This window comes from Dermacentor albipictus, chromosome 2, assembly GCF_038994185.2.
Source record: "Dermacentor albipictus isolate Rhodes 1998 colony chromosome 2, USDA_Dalb.pri_finalv2, whole genome shotgun sequence".
NCBI classification, from domain to species: domain Eukaryota; kingdom Metazoa; phylum Arthropoda; class Arachnida; order Ixodida; family Ixodidae; genus Dermacentor; species Dermacentor albipictus.
In genome coordinates this window covers 126025439-126046158 of record NC_091822.1, presented here as the reverse complement: position 1 = coordinate 126046158, position 20720 = coordinate 126025439, and the positions used below count along the sequence as shown (strand labels likewise).

At 48.8% G+C, this 20720-nt stretch overlaps 1 protein-coding gene across 6 annotated transcripts in view; it reads right to left on the bottom strand.

The window, feature by feature from the left end:
- LOC135895935 (uncharacterized) overlaps positions 1-20720 on the bottom strand; it is a 113911-nt gene that overhangs the window by 76989 nt on the left and 16202 nt on the right. For all 6 annotated transcript variants that reach the window (XM_065424208.1, XM_065424205.1, XM_065424203.1 and 3 more), the window contains one exon: positions 14254-14289. In XM_065424208.1, coding sequence (XP_065280280.1) covers positions 14254-14277 — 24 coding nt within the window. In that variant the 5' untranslated portion in view covers positions 14278-14289. The remainder of the gene's footprint in view (positions 1-14253; positions 14290-20720) is intronic.

Below are 20720 nucleotides of genomic sequence, written 5' to 3'. Positions count from 1 at the left end.
GCACAATGCAAATAGCTACTTGTTAGGCTCTAGAGACAATCTTTGTGTGCTCTTCCGGCGATGACTTGGAGCACCACCGGTACCATAGTTGCGCATCATGGAGGGCACCGAACGTCTGTTGGCACCTCTGCCATAATTGAGCAGTTCGTGCTGCCTGACTTGTGGTACACTAAATTCTACCGATACTTGCGAGAGCTCCTCACATTGATGAGCTGTCAGCGTATTGGGACCCGAAAGAACAGGTATGCCATGCCTAGTCTGTAGCAGTGCTGGAGATTTTTAATCACCATGTTCAGCATATTCGCAGGTACGTGAAAAAATGGCTCTCTTGTAGCGCGCGAGTATCGCCTCGAAATTAGACGAAGAAGCTGGGCTTACGTGCAGGTAGCGCGAGGATAGAACAAGTGGTGCGCTCGACCTGACCGCTCCCGAGATACCGCTGCCCCACGGCTACCAGGTTTAAATGATCACTGGCCATGGCGGCTAACCTTTTGCGCCACTTCCCACGCTGGTGCATTAAACCTGTCTACAATTGATTTAAATGCATCACTGGATGCAAAAAAACATATTTTATTGCATTCGCCAGACATCTAATTCGTGGCGAAAACCCATCAAAATTCACGCACTTGAGATGGCACAACAGCCAATAAACATAGCTACAAGAAAAACAACTTGAAGTACTAGCGACACCTACCAATTAAAATAAAAACTTAAATTTATTTTGATTTATATTAAGCGAGATGGTGTCACCTGTTTCTGTGGAGCTACGTACTTCCGTTTGCGCACTTCAGGCAGCCTTTACATGTGTTCGCAGGTGGGAAATTTGTCCCAGTGACGAACAAAGGGTTAAGTAACATTAACATGACGCTTGCTGCCAGTTACGCTCACAGCAGTGAATTCACACCGCACGTCGGCAAGAACACTAGTGCAGCTATAGCAGCATGTGCTCATGCCGGCACTTGAAGGCAGAATGCTACCTTACCTCCACCACTGTAGCGCTGACGGTGTGTCGACTTCATTTAGAATGTTTCGCTGTCAAACGAAGTCCGCGTCTCCGGAGGCCTCCTAATGGTTAGCGCGCGAGCGATGCATGTACCGTCGAGAGGGACAGCGCAACAACAGCGGCAACGCCGTTTATGCGTCTCGAGCAACCCGCATACATGGCTTTCTCACTACTTTAACTTCCGGTTGCGCGCCAATTGTCACAATGTGGATAAGGGACGCGGTCATTACAAACATTTGCAGAACAGCTATTAGATCCATCTCGTCGGCCCTCGTCTCTAGGAAATCAGCTACGGTTATCAACACTATCGATTTCCAAGAAACGGGAGGAGACAACCTCACGTCCCCACACATCACATGGTTCCCTGCACACATGGGCAACATTTCCGGACTTCCTGACTGTATTCCGAACTAGTGGGCACACCAACCGGCGCGAGAGCTCACATTCCGAGTCTGCGGTCCGCCCTCTCGCTTCAACCCAGCCTGGAGGGACCTAGACAAGAAAGACCCGCTCGTATCACACCACGAAATCACTTCAAATCATAGGTTGTCACGAAGAATTTTTCCTCCTCCTCATCCAAAGCTCAATAAAGCACAGGCCGTACTTTACAGACAGTTGCAGACTGGGACATACATCACACCAACAACTCTAAGTAGGATCAATCTTGACCTTCCTACTGAATGCCCACACTGCGGCCACTAATACAACAACTTCGAACACATGCTCTGGCTGTGCCCTGCCAATGCGAGCATGGACTTTCCCGACCAGTCTTCCTGGGACTCAGCGCTCAGAAGCACAGAGCTCATCGCTCAGCTCAAGGCTGTCCAGAGGGCCGCCGTCGCTGAAGGACTCTGTCTACCGGCCCCGACCTGGGTGGAGCCGCCGGATTGATTTCCCCTCAGGACCTAAATAAAGTTCTTACTCATTCACTCACTTGCAGTAAAACTTGAAGGAAAGCGAAGGCGAAGACAACAAACTAAAAAACGCACAACAGGACGAGCGCTCTACTGCTAACTGAAAAATTTATTGAACGATGACACAGCTTTTGTAACATGTCAAAAAACATCAATAACCAAAAGGTTGAAACGCATGCGCGCTGCCTATAAGTACAGGTGCTTATCTAAAAAAAAAATATCTCGTGTTTTGTTAGGCTGAGCGACGCTATGGTAACGCATGTACCTCCTGCTTTGGTAATGTAGTAAGCTGCTGCACTTTTTCTTGCGTTTTTACGTTTTGCGTGCTCCAGAAACCCAGTGTCATGAAACGTTGGGGTACATGAGCATTTGTTGCAATGCGCAGCTAAGCATTTACATTTACGATACGTCTATTCCCGTAATACCCTATGTATTTTGCCTTGCTGGCTCATTAATGACTTCGCGTACACCGACAGTCACTTTGTGTGGACTCTGATTTTGCATTTGTTAGTCAGGCCTCGTCCTTGTATATATGGAAGGACTTCCAAAAATTTGTACTGACATTAAGATAACACTCGTCAAACGCACCTCATGCAAAAAGTGGGGCGTTCATGCTTCGATCACACTGCAATCGAGGTAATCCAGAGTCGTCAACCATGTCGACTTTGCATGGAGCTCAAGTTACTTCTTTTGTTGCAAATGGTGACTTCGTGTTTGAAATGGATTTTTGTTTCTTTTTTAAGAGATTACGCAGTAACAACATCAATCGCACACAACCGATATTCAAGAGTTTCCGATGCTGAGCAGGTTCACAATTGACACATATGCGTGGAAAGAAACTTAGTCACTCTGTTTTACCATTCGCTGCTCCCTTCATGGCGGAGCAGAGAGTGATGCCTTCCTCTAGCTCCGCGCCTTGCTATAACCAAGTCGGTGTTTGTATATATTAGGACATCACCTAAAGATAACACAAATATTTCCTTTTCCCTATATGCCAGACCTATGAAACAGACACCGGTAGTACGAATTCTAGGATTGTACATCCCTAAGCAATTGCGGATGGGCACTACGATGGACAAACTCCCCAAGAGTTGAGACTAGACAAGCCGCATGGTGAGTCGTGTCTCCAGCAAGAAGGGGGCTTATGGTGCAAAGACGCCTTACGAGTCGCACATGTTTTTGTCATTAGTAGAATACTGCGCTGGTTCTCCATCAAGAAGGGGGCTTATGGTGCAAAGATGCCTTACGATTTGCATATGTTTTTGTCATAAGTAGAATACTGTGCTTGGTGCCCTACCTTCCCTTGCGCAAACACAAAAGCGACAAGATAGACGTCATAATACGAAAACTATTAAAGAGAGCATTTGACCTTCCGATAGCCACCTCGAATACTTGCCTTACGGCCCGAGGAGAAGTCAACACGTACCGGAAACTCAAGAAAACTCACCTTACAAATCAGCACACATGGTTAGCCCAAACAGGCTCTTTCAGGCAATGCTTGACAGGTTACATATACAACATGAGGTAGATATACTGGAGAGAGTGCAGGGACCCGGAACTATGGCACCGCGTCACATTAGTTCACCTTTCCCACCGCAAATGGATAGAGAAGAAAATGAGGGCCGATGAGCGGCGCGGACGTGTGCCTTCGAGCGCTATCACAGCGGACAAGATGGCGTGTACCATAGGTCGCAATTGCTGGCCCAAACCGCGGGGGTAGGTAGATGGCTGCATTAGTTCAACAATGGCAGGTGGATGGGTTCATCTTCAGAGCTCCTGGCTCAACACAGGCGGAGGAAGTGTCCCTTTCCCTGGCTGCTTCCAACCCTTTTCCAAACATATCATTACGGAATGTCGAGGGACGTGCCGTAAGTGCGCAGCCGGATGGATCAGGCGTCTGGTAAAAGGAATATTGCGCTGGAGCATGAAGAAATCAGATCCTCCGACAAAACATATTGTCTGAACTCTTGGTCACCAGGGTTCAGCGGGAAATGACGTCGCGAATGCCACTGCCCCAGCACTTCTCTCCTGGGTACGTCCCGCAGACTGCATTGACCAGGATGAGGGCCAACTCCTCAGCAGATTTAGAGAAAATCTAGATTGATATTAAGACAGTCATCGCCGATACTCTATGGCCACTAAGCGACTCAGGAGGGCGAACGAACGCGTGCTGCTGAGAGTCTTCAATAACACGATGTTATGCCCGGCTATTATGAAACGCTTTGAACTTATGGTCACCGGCCGGCGCTAGCACTGTGGCATAGTAGCATATACCTACGACATGGTATGGGCCTGCCAGTGAAATTGAGCCTTAACCCCCAACTCCAACCCTACACGAGAAGTCTGGGAGGCGGCCGTGCTGGGATGTCAGACTTTCGGGCCCAAAGGGCCTTGGTCCAGAGAGCCAGGACGGCGGCTTCGACCATTGGGGTCTCGGACAAGGAACTCAACCTAGTATGAGGGTTTCCAATAGCGGGTCCACACCTATCTTTTTTATGCAGCAAAAGCGTTTCGCCAAAACAACCACCTTGTTAGAAACGTTGCGGCCAGTAATACTTTTCCTGTATCCTCGATAGTGTCCGGGATAATCCGACGTGCCCAGTGGTCGGATCGTCATGTAGGGCGTGCAGTACTGCGGAACGCAGCGCTGAGGGAACAAAAAGGTAGTTGGCGCGGGCTGGTGAGAAGTTATTCTTTGCGAGTGTTTTGAAGCGAGACCAAAGACAATCCCCACCTAAATGCCCTAGGGATAACGTCATTGTGCCCTTCCAGATAGTCGACGAGGCTTTTCAGCTCCTGAACTTCTCGTTGCTGTTCAGCGAAGTCTTCCTCTTTTGAAAGCGTGAAAGCGACCGGCTAACGTAAGCTATCACCCGTACAAATCCGTCTTTTCTCTGGACTAGGACGGCACCGAAGCCTGGGCTACTGGCTTCAGTGTGTATTTCTGTGTCGGCGTCATCGTCGAAGTGCACAAGTACCGGTGGCGACTGCACGCGTCGTCTGAGTACTTGAAATGCGCCGGCCTGCGGCGTTTCCCATTGAACTCGACATCACATTTAGTTAAATCTGTCAGCGGCTCAGCGATGCGTGAAAACACGTCGAGAAAGCGCCTCTAGTAGTCACGCATAACAGAGAATCTACGCACTGCTTTCTTGTGGATGAGCTCCTGTGACTTTACGATGGCAGCTGCCTTCTGCGGGTCGGGGCGTACTCCATATTTGCTGATGACGTGGCTGAGCAACAGCAGCTCATCGCAAGTGAAGCGGCTCTTATCCGGCTTCAGTGTGTGCCCTGATGTCCTGATGGCCTCTGTACTGTCGCAAGCCGATAGAGGTGAACGTCGAAATTTACGGGGAAGACGACGACGTCATCCAAGTTACCAAGACATGTCTGCCACTTCAATCCTGCCAACACCATGTCCATGCCGCGCCGAAACATTGCAGGTGCCGAGCACAGTCCGAATGGCATGACCTTGAACATGTAGAGGTGGTCTGGCGTGATGAGCCAGAATTCCGGGTGTTCAGTCGCTGATCCATGGAAGGGTGGTGGTTCCCGAGGTTGTTGCAGGAGAATGGGGGAAGCTTGGGCAAACATTGGGAATATCTTGGCCTCGATCTTCTTGGGGAAGAAGAAGAAGAAGCCGTGGAGTGCGGATGCACATCGCGTCAGCTCCGCATTTTCTTATGATTCTCGGCGAAAAATCGCATTTTGTGGAGAAATCCATTGATCTTCAAAAGAACAGGTGCCAAGGAGTCCAAGGACACCATTATCTACCAGGTGGGCCCGTTTTTCGGCCGTCAATCGGTCCTTCCTCTCGCTGCGCGTGGCGGTAGATCTACACCTAGCTAGAACGCCTCGACACCTCGAACGGCTCCGTCACAGCGGTGGCTGAGAGAGCTCGGCCTACCGACGGAGATACCCAGGCCCTGCTCCCTAATGGAAGTCGTGAGCGTGGGAGGCGAAGAAATGCAACCGGAGGAGTTCGGAAAAGAATCAGGTTGGTGCGAAGTTAGAAGAGGCACAAAGAAGCGATGCAGCGGTGGTGCCGGATTGGCGGGACACGAGCAGCAGGAAAGAACCTTCGTCGGGGAAGCAAAAAATAGAAACAAATGGAAGAACGAACGCAAGGTGCGACAAATCATCAAAGCAAGTAGGCTGCCTAACCTGCCAAAAGAAGACTACAGGGTTATCGTGCGTCCACGTGGCGGACTTAAGGTATCAGACTACAAGCTGGATCGCATTTACTACTGTCTGCGCAACGCTGCCGGGGTCGGCCGAGAGACAGCGGAGGAAGACAGCATATGCATAAACAGCAAATAAAAATATAGTGGTGCTCAGCACGGCTTCCGAGGACCGAGCCAAGAAATATGGCGCTATCAATAAGCTACGCCTTGGAGAACAAGAATTTGAAGCGAGTGCTTACAGAGGAGCTCCTGATAATACATCCAAGGGTCTCATCAGAGGAATATCTCAGGAGGAGAGTCCGGAGGACATAGTGACCAGTCTGGTCACGCCACGCAATCCTGGAGTCTTGCACGCCAAGAGAATGGATAACACTGACAACGTGATCGTTTTATTTGAAGGTTTTCACGTCCCAAGATATGTGAGGTATGGAGCGATGCTTATCCAATGCTCCTTGTATAAAAAACACATCGACATATGCTATGGATATGTCGATATATGGAGAACAGGGTACAGGGCTGACGTGTGCCCCAACCCTGAAGACAAGATTTGCCGGGGGTGTGGGTGCAAGAATCCACAGCAGGATCACAACTGCAACGTGGAGTGCCAACTGTGCGGCAAAGACCACCTCACGGGAGACAAGAAGTGCCAAGCAAGATACAAGATACCGTACCTGGTCAGGAGACGCCGCTGGGAGCGACGGAGGAGGGAAGAAGAGGCCGAAGAGGAAGAGTACTACTACCACAACTACAATGAAAACAGAGGGAGCAACAACAATAATCATAAGACTGTAGCGAGCAAGCAGCCCTCAACCGACAGAGAAGACACAAGCAGGAAGAACTATGGAAGACACCGCTCCGGTTCCTTCCCGAGACTGCCAGGGGAAGCCGGTCGCCAACGCTCGAGGTCCAGGTCCAGGACCAGATCGTGGACGAGATCAAGGTCAAGGTCCGGTTCGAGAACTAATCGAGGGGGAGACGGGAGCAAAGCACAGGTGAGCTGGGCAGGCGCGGTCTCCGGCACTGCTACTCAATCGCCTAAAGTTAAAGGGTCCGCCCTAGAACAGGAAATGACACAGATTAGAAACATGTTAGAACAGATTACCCGATAGAATGCAATGCTTAAAGATGAGATCAAGCAGCTTAGGGCAGAAAACGCGAAGCTTCAGCAAGAAAAGAATGGCAACGCACCCTCCGCCAGTACGACATCGACGCGGAGTCGGGCTCCAACGCCCGTTCCCACGCAAGCGAACGGAGAAGCACCACCACACAAAAGGAGGGCGCAAGAAACGGCTGAAGAAAAGAGCGTCTTTGCAATCAGCGAGGTTATGGGAACGTTTAAAGGAATGTTCGATGGGTTACAGCAACAAATCACAAACATGTATGTAGAGATTAAACAACGATTCGATGGATTAGAGAATAGAGTAGCGGCACTAGAAAGCACCAAAGGATATTAAGCCAGCAGGCGCAGGACCGGTTAAAAGAAAGCCGTATAGCAGGCCGAATGCGGTAGAAAATAGCAAGGCCACCGGGGAAGAACAGATGAATCAACTTGGCGCCGCGTAACCAATACGCGATTTGGCAATGGAACTGCCGCGGGTATCGTCGCAAGCGAGGAAACCTGCAGCAGTTCATAACAAGTAAGGAGGCGCCAGATGTCATCGCCCTGCAGGAAACCGGGGGGATGGCAAAATTATCGGGGTATAAATCGTACAGTGCTTCCGGCGAGAAGGCAACCGTCACGACGCTCATACACAGAAACCTCTCGGCTGTCGAGCACGATACCGGTGTGCGCGGCATAGACCACGTCCTGATTGAAATAATCCCTTCCCGTAAAGAAGAGGGAAGTCTATTTATTCTGAACATATATAGTCCACCCCGGCACAAGCCCAAATTCGGCCCACTCTTCCGCAAAGTGTTGAGCGTAGCGCACAAGCAGGCCCTAGTCGTGGTCGGCGATTTTAACGCGCCACACGCGGCTTGGGGATACAGCATAGAGAACATTAAGGGCCGAAGCCTGTGGGCAGACGCCCAGCACGAAGGCCTAACGCTCATAACTGACCCTCAGGCACCAACCAGAATAGGAAACAGCGTAACCAACGACACGACACCAGATCCCACATTTACGAAGAATGTAGCAATTTCTCAATGGACAAACATGCAGGAAAGCTTAGGTAGTGACCACTACATCGTCGTCACAACGGTACAAGCAGGCCCAAGAAAAAAGAGGGGGAGAGAACTGAAGCTAGTAGAATGGGACTCTTTCCGCAAAATCCGACAAGATGATGGGGAAGACACTATAACGGACATAGAGAAATGGGCAGAGAAACTGCAAGAAAACATTAAACGAGCTACCAAAACTGTTCCAGGGGAGGCAGGTATAGAGGAGATGGATAGAAGATTATTGCACATGTGGGAAGCGAAAGGTAGCATGCTGAAAAGATGGAAAAAGCAAAAACATAATCGGAAATTAAGGAAGAGAATTGTGGAATTAAACAAGGAAATCGAGATATATGCAAATAGGTTAACCCAACAGAAGTGGGAAGCCACGTGCGACTTGATGGAAAGGCAGATAGGAATGTCCAAGACCTGGAACATTCTCCGATGCCTCTTGGACCCCGGAAGTACAAAAACCATACAAAGACACAATCTACAGAAGGTTATACACAGCTACAACGGCACAGAAGAAGAGCTCTTCCCAGAGCTCCAAAAGATGTACGTTGGAGATGCGGATAGAGAAGTACTTCCGGATTACCTAGGTAACGAGAATCCAGATCTTGATACCCCTATTACGGAGGCAGAAGTCAGATATGAACTGACCAGGCTCAACTCGAAATCTGCACCAGGACCTGATGGGATAAGTAACAAAACACTTAGAAACCTCGACGATGTATCCATCCGAGCTCTCACGGACTACATGAATAACTGCTGGGAGCAAGGCAGCATTCCAAGTCAATGGAAATCAGCCCAAATTATTTTTATACCAAAGACTGGAAAGAAACCACAACTGACGAACTTAAGGCCCATATCCCTGACATCCTGCGTCGGTAAACTCATGGAACAAGTGGTTCTCACACGTCTCACGAGATACATGGATGATGGAGGACTTTACCCACATACCATGGTTGGATTTCGACCAAAGTTATCGACGCAGGATATTATGCTCAAACTAAAACATCAGATCATAGATGCGGGTGAGAAAAGTCTAGACACTAAGGCCATACTAGGTCTCGATCTAACTAAGGCCTTTGACACCGTCACGCACAAGGCCATACTACAAAATCTCCAAAAACTGGATGTAGGACGTAAAACATACGCGTACATCAAAGACTTCTTGACAGATCGTACCGCAAAGATTTCAATTGGGGAATCGAAATCGGACGCACTCAAGCTAGGTAATAGGGGTACCCCGCAGGCATCAGTCCTATCTCCCTTTCTATTCAACGTGGCAATGATTGGTCTTCCTGCGAGACTCGAAAAGATAGAAGGACTCGGACACAGCCTCTACGCGGACGACATCACCCTTTGGGTGGCGGGTGGAAGCGATGGGCATGTGGAAGAGATCCTTCAAACCGCAGTAAACACGGTAGAAGACTACATCAAAGACAAGGGACTGAGATGCTCCTCGCAAAAATCAGAACTTCTGCTCTATAGGTCCACATGCCGCGGTCGAAAAAGCATTAGGGAAAGGCCGGGCATTGTGGTCACAGTAGAAGGCACCAGAATACCGATAGTGGAGAGCCTGAGAATACTGGGACTCCGCATATCCGAAAACGGCCATAACGGAGAAACCATTAGACTACTTGACAATAGTGTTCAACAAACAATCAGACTAATAAAGCGGATATCCAACAGGCACTATGGCATGAAATAGCACAATCTCATCCGATTAATAGAAACATTCGTAATCAGTCGTATTGTATATGTGGTTCCTTACCTCAAGCTCTAGGCTGCGGAGAAAGCCAAGATAGACTGCATTATTAGAAGGGCCTATAAGCAAGCCTTGGGACTTCCGGCAAATACGTCAAACGAGAAATTCTTGGCGCTCGGCGTGCACAATACATTAGACGAACTTATTGAGGCACAGAGAGTAGCGCAGTATGAAAGGCTTACGCAGAGTTTGACGGGGAGACACATCTTAGATGACATTGGAATAACCTACGAAGCACTGCACGGAGTGCGGAGAGACATCCCAAGGAAAATAAGGGAACATCTATCAATACCCCCACTCCCCAGAAACATGGACCCGGAGTTTCACCAAGATCGAAGGAACGCACGAGCGAGAGCTCTCCACAAAAGATTCCGTGATGCCAGGGACGTGGTCTATGTGGACGCGGCGGAGTACGCAAATGGACAGAGTATGTCGATAGTTGCTACGAGTCTAGAGGGTGACTGCAGAGTTAGTGGGACGGTGAAAACATGGAAGGCAGAGGTGGCGGAGGAAGCTGCCTTAGCACTGGCAATAGCCTCCACGGAAGCCAACATCGTAGTAAGCGACTGCAAGACAGCAGTCAAGAACTATGCAAAAGGAAGAATCTCGCCGGAAGCACTCAGAATTTTAAGCAACTTTCGTGAAGATCGCGACATTCACATTATATGGGCACCCGCACACTCCTCCCTTCCCGGGAACGAAATAGCGCACGACCTGGCTCGAGAACTGACAGGCCGAGCAGGTGACACGCAACAAATACTGGGAACGGAGAGAGACCGGATGACCAGCTTTAACGAGATCACCAAACACTATAAATTGGGAAGGACCCATTTCCCCCCGGCACACTCCTCATTAAATAGACGGCAAGCGACGGCATGGCGCCTCTTACAAACAGATACATATCCGAACCCGGTGGCCTACCACCGCTACTACCCGGACCATTACACGGATAGATGTAGATTCTGTGAAGAAAGGGCGGACCTACAACACATGGTATGGGCTTGTCCTCGTACACCCACACAGAATAAAATAATTAAAACCAGAGAGCAGTGGGAGACCGCGTTGCTCAGCTGTGCACCGGAAGACCAACGCAAGGCAATCCAGCAGGCCGAAGATGCCGCCAGGGCCCAAGGGCTCGAGGCCGTCATTTAGGTAGAGGCCTAGGTCTCAAATCTTCTGCGCACAAATAAAGTTTATTCCTCCTCCTCCTCCTCGATCTTCTTGGTCGTTTGAGGTAGAAAGAAGTCCGTGCTCCGGGGGCAGCTGTTGCAGTCAGCTCCTTGCTCGATGATGAGGAACGACATGGGTTGTGTCTCTGCGGTCCAGGCTTGGATCACGGCTTGTCGGATATTTCCGGTACATAAACGAACAAGCACCTCCACGAAATCTCACGTGGTAGTGACAGTGAAGAAAGCAGAAGAACTGTGAATGGCGAAACTAATGTTTTATTGGGCGAACCTGTGCCCTGCAAATCAGATTACGCTTAAGCACAACAATAGCCGCGAACACAGTCGGGGACCGTAGAAAATCTGATCAGCGGGACAAGCGCGCGGGCTTTGATTCATCAGTCATCGAAGGTTCCAGAGTAATCACTGGGAACCGCGTGTCTTCCAGAAACTTCTACACTATTCCCGTAGCGAGATGAAATCAGATTACACAAGGCTCAGCTAAAACTGACAGCGCATAGAACTACCGATAGCTTTCGAAAAACTTCCGATACATGCAGGCGCGTCCTGCGCTGTGCGATAACGTTTTGTAGGCGGTGAAATGCGGTCACCGGATAAAGATAAACAAGTACACGTGTCAATATTCAGCTTTGACTCTGCCACAAGGTGTAATAGTCCATAGTTCTAGTACTGGATCATTGCATGCCTACAGATGGCCAGTAAGCTACATGCACCAGAAGTTCGCAAACACTAGAAGCAATACGACCCATGACATTTGAAGGAGAAAGGAGAAGGACGAAATAACATTTATGAAAGTAGAGATGTCTTCAGCCCGTTGGGAGATGGGTCCTCATTTCAGGACTCTTGTAAAGTTTATCTTATAGCTTTATAGTATCGTCAATAATATACGGGCAAGTTTTGCACTAGACGCCACGAAGAAGGAGGTCAGTTATTTTTTGAAACATAGCGGGACCTTCGTATAAGTCGAAAGGCATTACGTTGAACTCGTGACGGCTATCAGGAGTAGAAAAGGTGGTCTTTTCTTTGTCAGCTCCGTGCATTCGAATATGCGATAGCGAGAACGAAGGTCTAGGCTGCAAAAGTATTGCGCCCATAGCAATATATGAATTCTAGAGATAAATAACAGGATTTGACTATCTATGCAACTAACGAGAGTGCAGAAATTTTCTAATGTATCCCTTAGATTGCCTGTCAAAATTTCTTTTTTTTTCGCGTCTTGCTACAGGCGCACTCAACTATCTATTTTTTTAAACCTTAGCTGGCTGAGACGACTTTTGTGTCACATAGCGCGTTATTAATCCGAAAGCATTGTATGTCAAATAAGGCAGAAAATCTGGCGTTGTCTGCAACGAGTGGTAAAAAAGATAATCGTCATCAGATGCGTCTTGTATGATGTCAGTAGTAATACAGAATCAACGTTAGAACAAGTTAGAGTAAGGTGTAATAAAGATAATTAAAGTGAAGGAAATGAAGGTGAATTAACGTTGATTAAGGTTGGTACGAATAAGAGCAAGCTGAATTAAAGTGACACTAAAGTGAAAAACGATTTCTTCTGCATCAGTAAATTACCGTTCTACAAAACCAAAAACACCCCTCTTACAACGATAAGACGTTTGGTAAGCCAGAAATAGCGCAAGAACGAAATACGGGTGGCGACGCCTGCTTGAGTTCCCGCACCTGGGGGCTGTGACGTCATGGATTTTGATGGCATCTTCTAGGGCCTACTAATTATATATAGCGGTACAGATTGACTACATTGTGTTCTAAAGGAATGAAATATTAAACATGGCAAGTTTCGGGAACCTTTATTCAGCCAACGCGGCCCAAATGCGAAAACATACTTTGGAATTCCTGACGTCACGCTGACGTTGCGGCGTTGAGATTTCGGCGCGAAATTCAAATACTGATACTTCGACCTCCATTTCCTCATCTAATAATCAAACTATTATTTTGAAATGACTGCCTGCAGGGTTCTGAAACAATACTCCATTAGCCTAAACTGATTTATTGTTTCCCTTTAGTGTCCCTTTAAGATGTATTAAGGTGGATTAAGTTTGGTAGAAATTATAGCAAGGTATACGAATGTGTAGTAACGAGGATTAAGGTGGTATAAAGTGGAATAAGGTTGTTAGAGGTTAGAGCAATGTGAATTGAGGTGGATTAAAATGAAATACTCTAGGTACAAATATAAAGCAAGGTGGATTAAGGCAACTTAGTGGATTGAGGTAAAGTTGTGAAAGAGAGGTGACGATGTATCACGTCACGTAAAATGGCATACCCGAATAATTAGAGAAATCATTATGCTTTCGCATGCAAATCTCGTATGAATAGTTAAGTGGCTGTCAATATTTTTCTGATTGTATCATGAAATGAGCAAGCTTGTCACATTTTCGTGGTTTTCAAGGGTTATGTTTCAACGTGAAGAGAGCGCTGTCGTTGAACTATGTGAACGTCATGAAACATTCTAATCAACATCCATATACCTCCTGCGTGGATCATACAGCTGTGCGAAAAGTGTATCAAACCTTCGACAGAATACTTGTGTCCACTCCTGGCCCTCAAGCTGTTGGCCAAAAAACACAACGGGAAATAAACAAAATAGAAAAACAAGAAGTGACAGCAGTTCCACTCACGCGTCGCCTGCAGGCCGGAACTTAAATCGATGTTTCGAACATTCTCAGGTCATTGTAATTGTGCTTGATTCATCTCTCAGTCATCAGGAGCGCTAGATTCTGATGTCTCTTAATGCCCCTGTTTCATAATATTGCCATATTTCTACATGAGTTCTTTGAAATTTGAAGAACAGAAGGAATCCCTGAAAGCGAATGCCAGTGAAGCTATTTAGTCCGCATGAACTCGATTTTGTGCTTGCGTATGTAGTTCTCTCGAAAGGAGCTCATTTCACACTTCTGCTGAAGTGGCATGGTCGCTCCGAATGCATTTCAATAAAACTTAGAGCAAATCTCACTGTTAACGCGAAAAAGACAACCTGGCGAATGAATGTTGGGGTTCATAGACTGGAAAAAGTACAACTTACTTTCAGTGTGAAGCTAGTCCCCATCGGCTTTCCGGCCTGCGAAAAATTATTTATTTATTTATTTATTTATTTGTACACACTGCAGGAGTGGCAGTACATGGCAGGAGTGGGTAAACACAGTGCAGAGCAAAAAATTAAGTGAAATCAGCAATGACTCTTACAATTGCACGACAGTCAATGTACTGAAAAATCATTTTCATCGATTCTTAATACATATATAAATGCATATACATAAAGTATAAGCTAATCATTATTTATGTAGTTACACATACTGGTTTTCATAGAGAGCACTTTCGGAATCGCGTATCCGGAGTGAACGAAGGCAGCCGGGTAAGTTACGTTCGTCACGCATCGAAGAGAATGGCGGAATGTCCAGAATAAAACCCAAGTACAGCTAGGCATGGTATTTTCGGAGACGCCGGAGATTCGTGTGCATGCGCGAGTAAGAGCGGGTGCGAGAGAGAAAATGTGGGGGCTTTTGCTCCTTGAATGTATGACGCTGCCTAGGCGCTACGGAGAAGTTAGCGCGTGTTGTAGGCGTATGGCCGTAGGCTTGTCGGCAGCACGGAGATAGCTCGAGTCTGTTTACGCTCGGACCTGGCTGCCGGCGCGGTGAAACAGATTATAGCATCGCAGATGTTTCCGTGGGAATGAATCAATATTTGATGTTTAAAGGCGCAAGGGCCAGGTGTGGCCAAAGAGCGCCAGTTTCCGCGGGAGTAGCGGGGACCGTGTGAGAGGCCGGCCCACATATACTGAAAATAAAGACGGCAGAGCGCCTGGCGGTTGCTATTTGCCTTGCTGAGTGGTATGTGACCTTGTGAGAAGAGTTTTTCACGCTTTGTCGGGCGCTATAGTTTGCTGTTTCGTCAATTACCTTGACAACTATGTTTTCGTCGTCTTAAGAAACCTATATTGTATTAGATTGAGTGGCTGAAACGCCGCCAGTGACGCTCGAGGCCCCTGCAACTGCTATGGGGAAACGCCGCGCCCACCTTACGCGTTTTACTCTAAACTGACCTACCGGTTACCTAACCTATCACTAACCCAACCTAACGAGGCCTTTGAGAAATACAATAATGCCTACGGTGTAATCATTGTGAGAATACACCGCGCCACCCTAACGGCTTTTACGCAAACCTAGTGTAACGTAACGTTAACGCTACCCAACTTAATCTAAGGTTAACCTTAGTTAACCTTAGATAATGTGACCGTGAAAGACAATAATCCGCACGGCGTAACCACTGTGAGAATACGCCACGGCACCCTAACGCCTTTTACGCTAACCTAACGTAACCTAAGTTAATCAAAATCTAACCTAAATCTCAGCTAACCTAACGTAACGTGGAATAACGGGGACGAGGCGTAAAGGCAATAATCGTCCCGGTGTGACATAAGGCAATCGCATTCAACCGTCATTGCTAAGGCGCTGTGAGACGGTACAACTTTCGCTCGAACGGGACCGCTCAATAATGGTCCTGAAAAGTCCAGGAAAGCCGGCCCGGCCTATACTAAGGCCCCTATCACTACCCCGGGAAAACCAATGATGTTTCTTCTTTTTTTTAAGGCAGAGTGGCGTAAGGCGCGACAAAGTTATAATCCGGCATGACTGACTCAGAATCAGCACCGCAAGCGTGAGAAAGTCTATCCGACGCACTTTCACACACAGCGATCACCAAATGGGGCTTCAAATCCCTGCTGGTTCGCCTGTTCCACCGCTGGCAGCCAGCGTCGGAGCGCAAACGACCCGCTCCGCTATGTCGGCACGCCTAGGGACAAACGCACGCAACACGCGCAAAGAAACTTCACAGAAACTTCACAGAAACTTCACAGAAACTTCTCCGCCATAGTGCCTAGGCAGAGTCACCTATTCAAGGAGAAAGGCCTCCATATTTTCTCTCTCGAACCAGCTCTTAATCATGCCTGCGCGGGAACGTGGAGCGCCGCGAGAAACGCCATGCCCCCGTTGTACCTGCTAGCAATTGTAACAATGCGGCCGGGCCGCCGTATTTTGCAAGCTACGTGCGACTGGTACAGAGTGAGCCCTGCGCTTTGTTTCGAAGGCGTAGTTCGCGTTGATGCGAGCGGCTGTACGAAGGTCAATTCGCTCGCTGCGTCTGTCGCGTTTCCCCACTGCAGCGTTTTAATAGGGAGTTTCCGCGGTCATCGAGTGAGATGCGTTCATGATGGCTTTTGTGCGGGTGACACCATGCTTGTTAATTCAGTCAGATTTCTTTGGTTATGAAGGGAAAGCTACGGAGGCAAAAAATTAAATTATGGGGTTTTACGTGCCAAAACCACTTTCTGATTATGAGGCACGCCGTAGTGGAGGACTCCGGAAATTTAGACCACCTGGGGTTCTTTAACGTGCACCTAAATCTAAGTACACGGGTGTTTTCGCATTTCGCCCCCATCGAAATGCGGCCGCCGTGGCCGGGATTCGATCCCGTGACCTCGTGCTCAGCAGCCTAACACCATAGCCACTGAGCAACCACGGCGGGTCAAAGGTACGGAGGCAAAGCCCTCACAGTGATAGCGCTTCCAAAGAAAAGATTTCTGCGTTTCAATCAACGTTAGTGTAGGCTGGGGAAGACAAAACATAAAGAACTCATTAGCAAGAGGTAAATAAGACAGAACACACCGACTCAGTTTAAGGGTTTAGTTTTTCTTGTGACTTTTCTCTTCCGCGTCTGGAGAAACGGCGTCTGGAGAAACGCGAAACCGTTGCACGTGGAAGCTGCGTTGATTGAATTGCATTGGAGAGATCATATCTCCCTGCCTGACGCCCTTCTTTAATGGCACTTTGTTGCTTTCTTTATGGAGGACTAAGGTGGCCATGGAGCCGCTATAGATATCTTTCAATATTTTTACATACGGCTCGTCTAGACCCTGATTCCAAAATACTTGCATGACTGCTGAGGTTTCGACTTAATCAAACGCTTTCTCGTAATCAATGAAAGCTATATATAAGGGTTGGTTATATTCCGCACATTTCGCTATCACCTGATTGATAGTGTGAATATGGTCTATTGTTGAGTAGCCTTTACGAAATCTTGCCTGGTCCTTTGGTTGACAGAAGTCTAACGTGTTTCTAATTCTATTTGTGATCACCTCAGTAAATACTTTGTAGGCAACGTAGAATAAGCTGATCGGTCTATAATTTTTCAAGTCTTTGGCGTCCCCGTTCTTATGGATTAGGATTATGTTGGCGTTCTTCCAAGATTCCGGTACGCTCGAAGTGATGAGGCATGCGTATACAGGGTGGCTCGTTTTTCTAGAACAATCTGCCGCGCATCCTTCAGCAAATCTGCTGTGACCTGATCCTCCTTAGCTGCCTTCCCTTTCTGCATAGCCCCCAGGGCTTTCTTTACTTCTTCCGGCGTTACTTGTGGGATGTCAAATTCCTCTAGACAATTCTCTCTTCCATTAGCGTTGCGGGTGCCAATGGTAATGTACAAATCGCTATAGAAATTCTTCGCCACTTCAACTATCTCAGCCATTGAACATTTAGAGCAGCCCAAATGACCTAAGACAGCGATTCAAGAGCCTCATCTCCAGGGCAGCACAGCTCGCCAGGAACTCCCCCCTTGTCATTGCAGACTACTTTAACGCTCTGAATCACACTTGGAGCTACCCGTATGACAGCTACAAAGAGAGAGAGGCGGTCAACCGGGACCTGTTGCTCGTCACTGACCCGTCATTCCCGACTAGATGTGGTAGGTCGGCCAGCAAGGATACAACTCCGGACCTCACCTTCGTCAAAGGAGCGTCGGAAGCTAAGTGGGCCAACCTCAACATCGACCTGGGCAGTGACCACGGCTCTGCGGGTAGAGAAGAGAAGAGTGCACAAGTTCAGGGTCACCGACTAGGACAAGTTACGCAAGATTAGGGAGGAATATGCGGAAGACGTGGAGGTGAAGCCCGCTCTCGAACGCTGGACTGAACAGATCGGACGAGATATCGAGGCTGCCACCAAGGAAGTCAGCACAATCTATAGGTCGAGCAGATGCTTGCAGGCTCGCCCATCTGCTCGAGGCCCACTATCTAGCTAGAAGGGGCAGCGTCTCCACAGAAGGCTCCGAAAGAAGATTGCCGAATTCAACAATAAAATAGAGGAGCATTGCAAGGTCCTCTCCATACAGCAGTGGGACGATGTCTGCATGTCGATAGACCGTCAGATGAGCAAAGGGGGTCTTGGAACTTCCTCAAGCACTTGCTGGACGAGACGAATACTAAGTCGGTTCAAAGGAGCACGGTCCCATGCATTTTTCATGCAGCCAGGCAGGAATCATCAGGCTACGACGTTCTAGGGAAGCTGGGGAACAAGTACCTACCGATGGTTTCCGACCCGGTGACTACCCCCCTCAATGATAACGGGGGCTCCGACAACCCGGAGCTCGAGGCGGAGTTAGGGGTTGAAGAAGTCAGATGGGCCCCAGTCCGGGCATGATTTGGAACAAGCCCATGAGGAACCTGGGCGAGAAATTAACAGTGTACCTGACCGAGATCGTCAACCAGACGTGAAGCAGCGGCAGAGTTCCGGCAATGTCGAAGAAGGCCACCTCTATCCTCATTCCCATGTCCGGCAAGCCGTCCAATCTAGACAATCTCAGGACCATCTCGCTCGCTTCGTGTGTGGGCAAGGTGGCCGAGCACGCAATCGACAACAGGGATTCTCAGTACTTGGAAGACATGGAAGTCTATCCCCACAACATGATAGGCTTCAGAGCGGGCCTTTCGACGCAAGACACGATGAGGCTGTTCAAGGATCAGGTTATCCATAGCAACACGAGAGACACGAGAGCCCTACTTGGCCTGGACTTGGAGAAGGCCTTCGCCAATGTTCTGTACTACTTTGTCTTGGGAACGATCTCAAGCCTTGGTTTGGGCAAACACTTTTATGGCTTCACGAGATCCTTCCTGGCGGACAGAGAAGCCATCCTCCATATCGGAGACTTCGCATCAGACTCGGTTAAGCTCGGTTCTAGAGGCACACCACCGGGGTCGGTCATATCCCCGACTCTCTTTTGTCTCGCCATCATCGGTCTCTCGAACAAACTCTCCGAAGTCGACGGCATACCACACGATATATGCAGATGACGTCACCATATGGTGCACTGGTGGCAGCGGCGGAATCTTAGAGGCTGCGATTCAAGAAGCCATCCAGGTCACAGAAGACTACCTTAGACAGGCCGGCCTTCGATGATCGCCGCGGAAATCAGAGCTACTATTATACGGGCCCAAGCGCAGGGGCACCAAACCGGAAGGTTGGAGGCCTGCAGAGGACATCGGCATCACTCTAAGGACAAGTGAGGGCTGTCTCATCCCCAGCGTGGACTCTCTCTGGGTTATGGGTATGACGATCGAATCGAATGGCTCCAATAACCAGACGGCACTGAAGCTCACCAAGAAAACGGAAAATGCCATCAGGTTGATAAGAAGGGTTACCAACTGGCAGCAAGGACTGAGCGAGAACAACCTCGTCAGGTCGGTCTATGCTTTCGTGATATATCACTTTACCTACTTCGTGGCCATGCACAACGGGCAGAGCTCGGAACAGGCCAAGCTGAACGCCTTGATAAGAAAGGCAGTCAAGAGAGCCCGGGGCATTCCCATGTACACGAGCTCGGAGCGACTGCTCTACCCCGGCATGCAAAACACGCTAGAAGAGATAGCGGAGTCACAGGAGAAGGCGCAGTTTGCCAGACTGTATCCGACCAGCACCAGGAGGAACATCCTGAGAGTGCCTGGAGTTCCCCCAACGGAGATCCAGACCAGTTTCTGCAGCATACATTGAGAACAGAGGGAGCGCATTACCGTTGCTCTCATTCCTCGGAATGTCCACCCCGAATACAACATGGGCAGACAAAGGGTTAAGGCTAAAGTACTCCTCAAAGAGGCTGGCGCGCTCGCCCGAAGTTGCTGTTTCGTCGATTCAGCCCGGTGCCCTGACGGAAAGGCGTTTGCTACAGTTAGCGTCGATGAAGAAGGGAAAATAATAAACTCATCGACGGTACGGTTAACGGCGGCCGAGGTTGCGGAACAGGCCGCAATAAAAAGCTTTGGCCCTGCTGGATGACGGGAGAACGACGATATATAGCGACTCGGGATACGTGGTTCGAGCATTCGCCAAGGGCACCGTCTTGAAACCGGACCTGCGGTTCCTACGGCACAACGAAATCAAGCAACACACTATCGTCTGGTTCTCCACTCGCATAGATCAAGGGTGCCCGATCCAGCCTCAACGAGTCGGCCCACAGAACTGCGCGAGGAGTCGTCGACCGCGTAGCTATCGGGTGGCGCGGCACTGACGTTCCGGACAAAGGACATCCCCCTGCTTCGTACTACGAACTCACAAAGCACTTTTATCTGGGGAGGTGGAAGTATCTGCCACCGCAAGGTGAACTGAACAGGCCTCAGGCATTAACACTGAGACTCTTGCAAGTCGGAGCATACTCTAGCCCCAC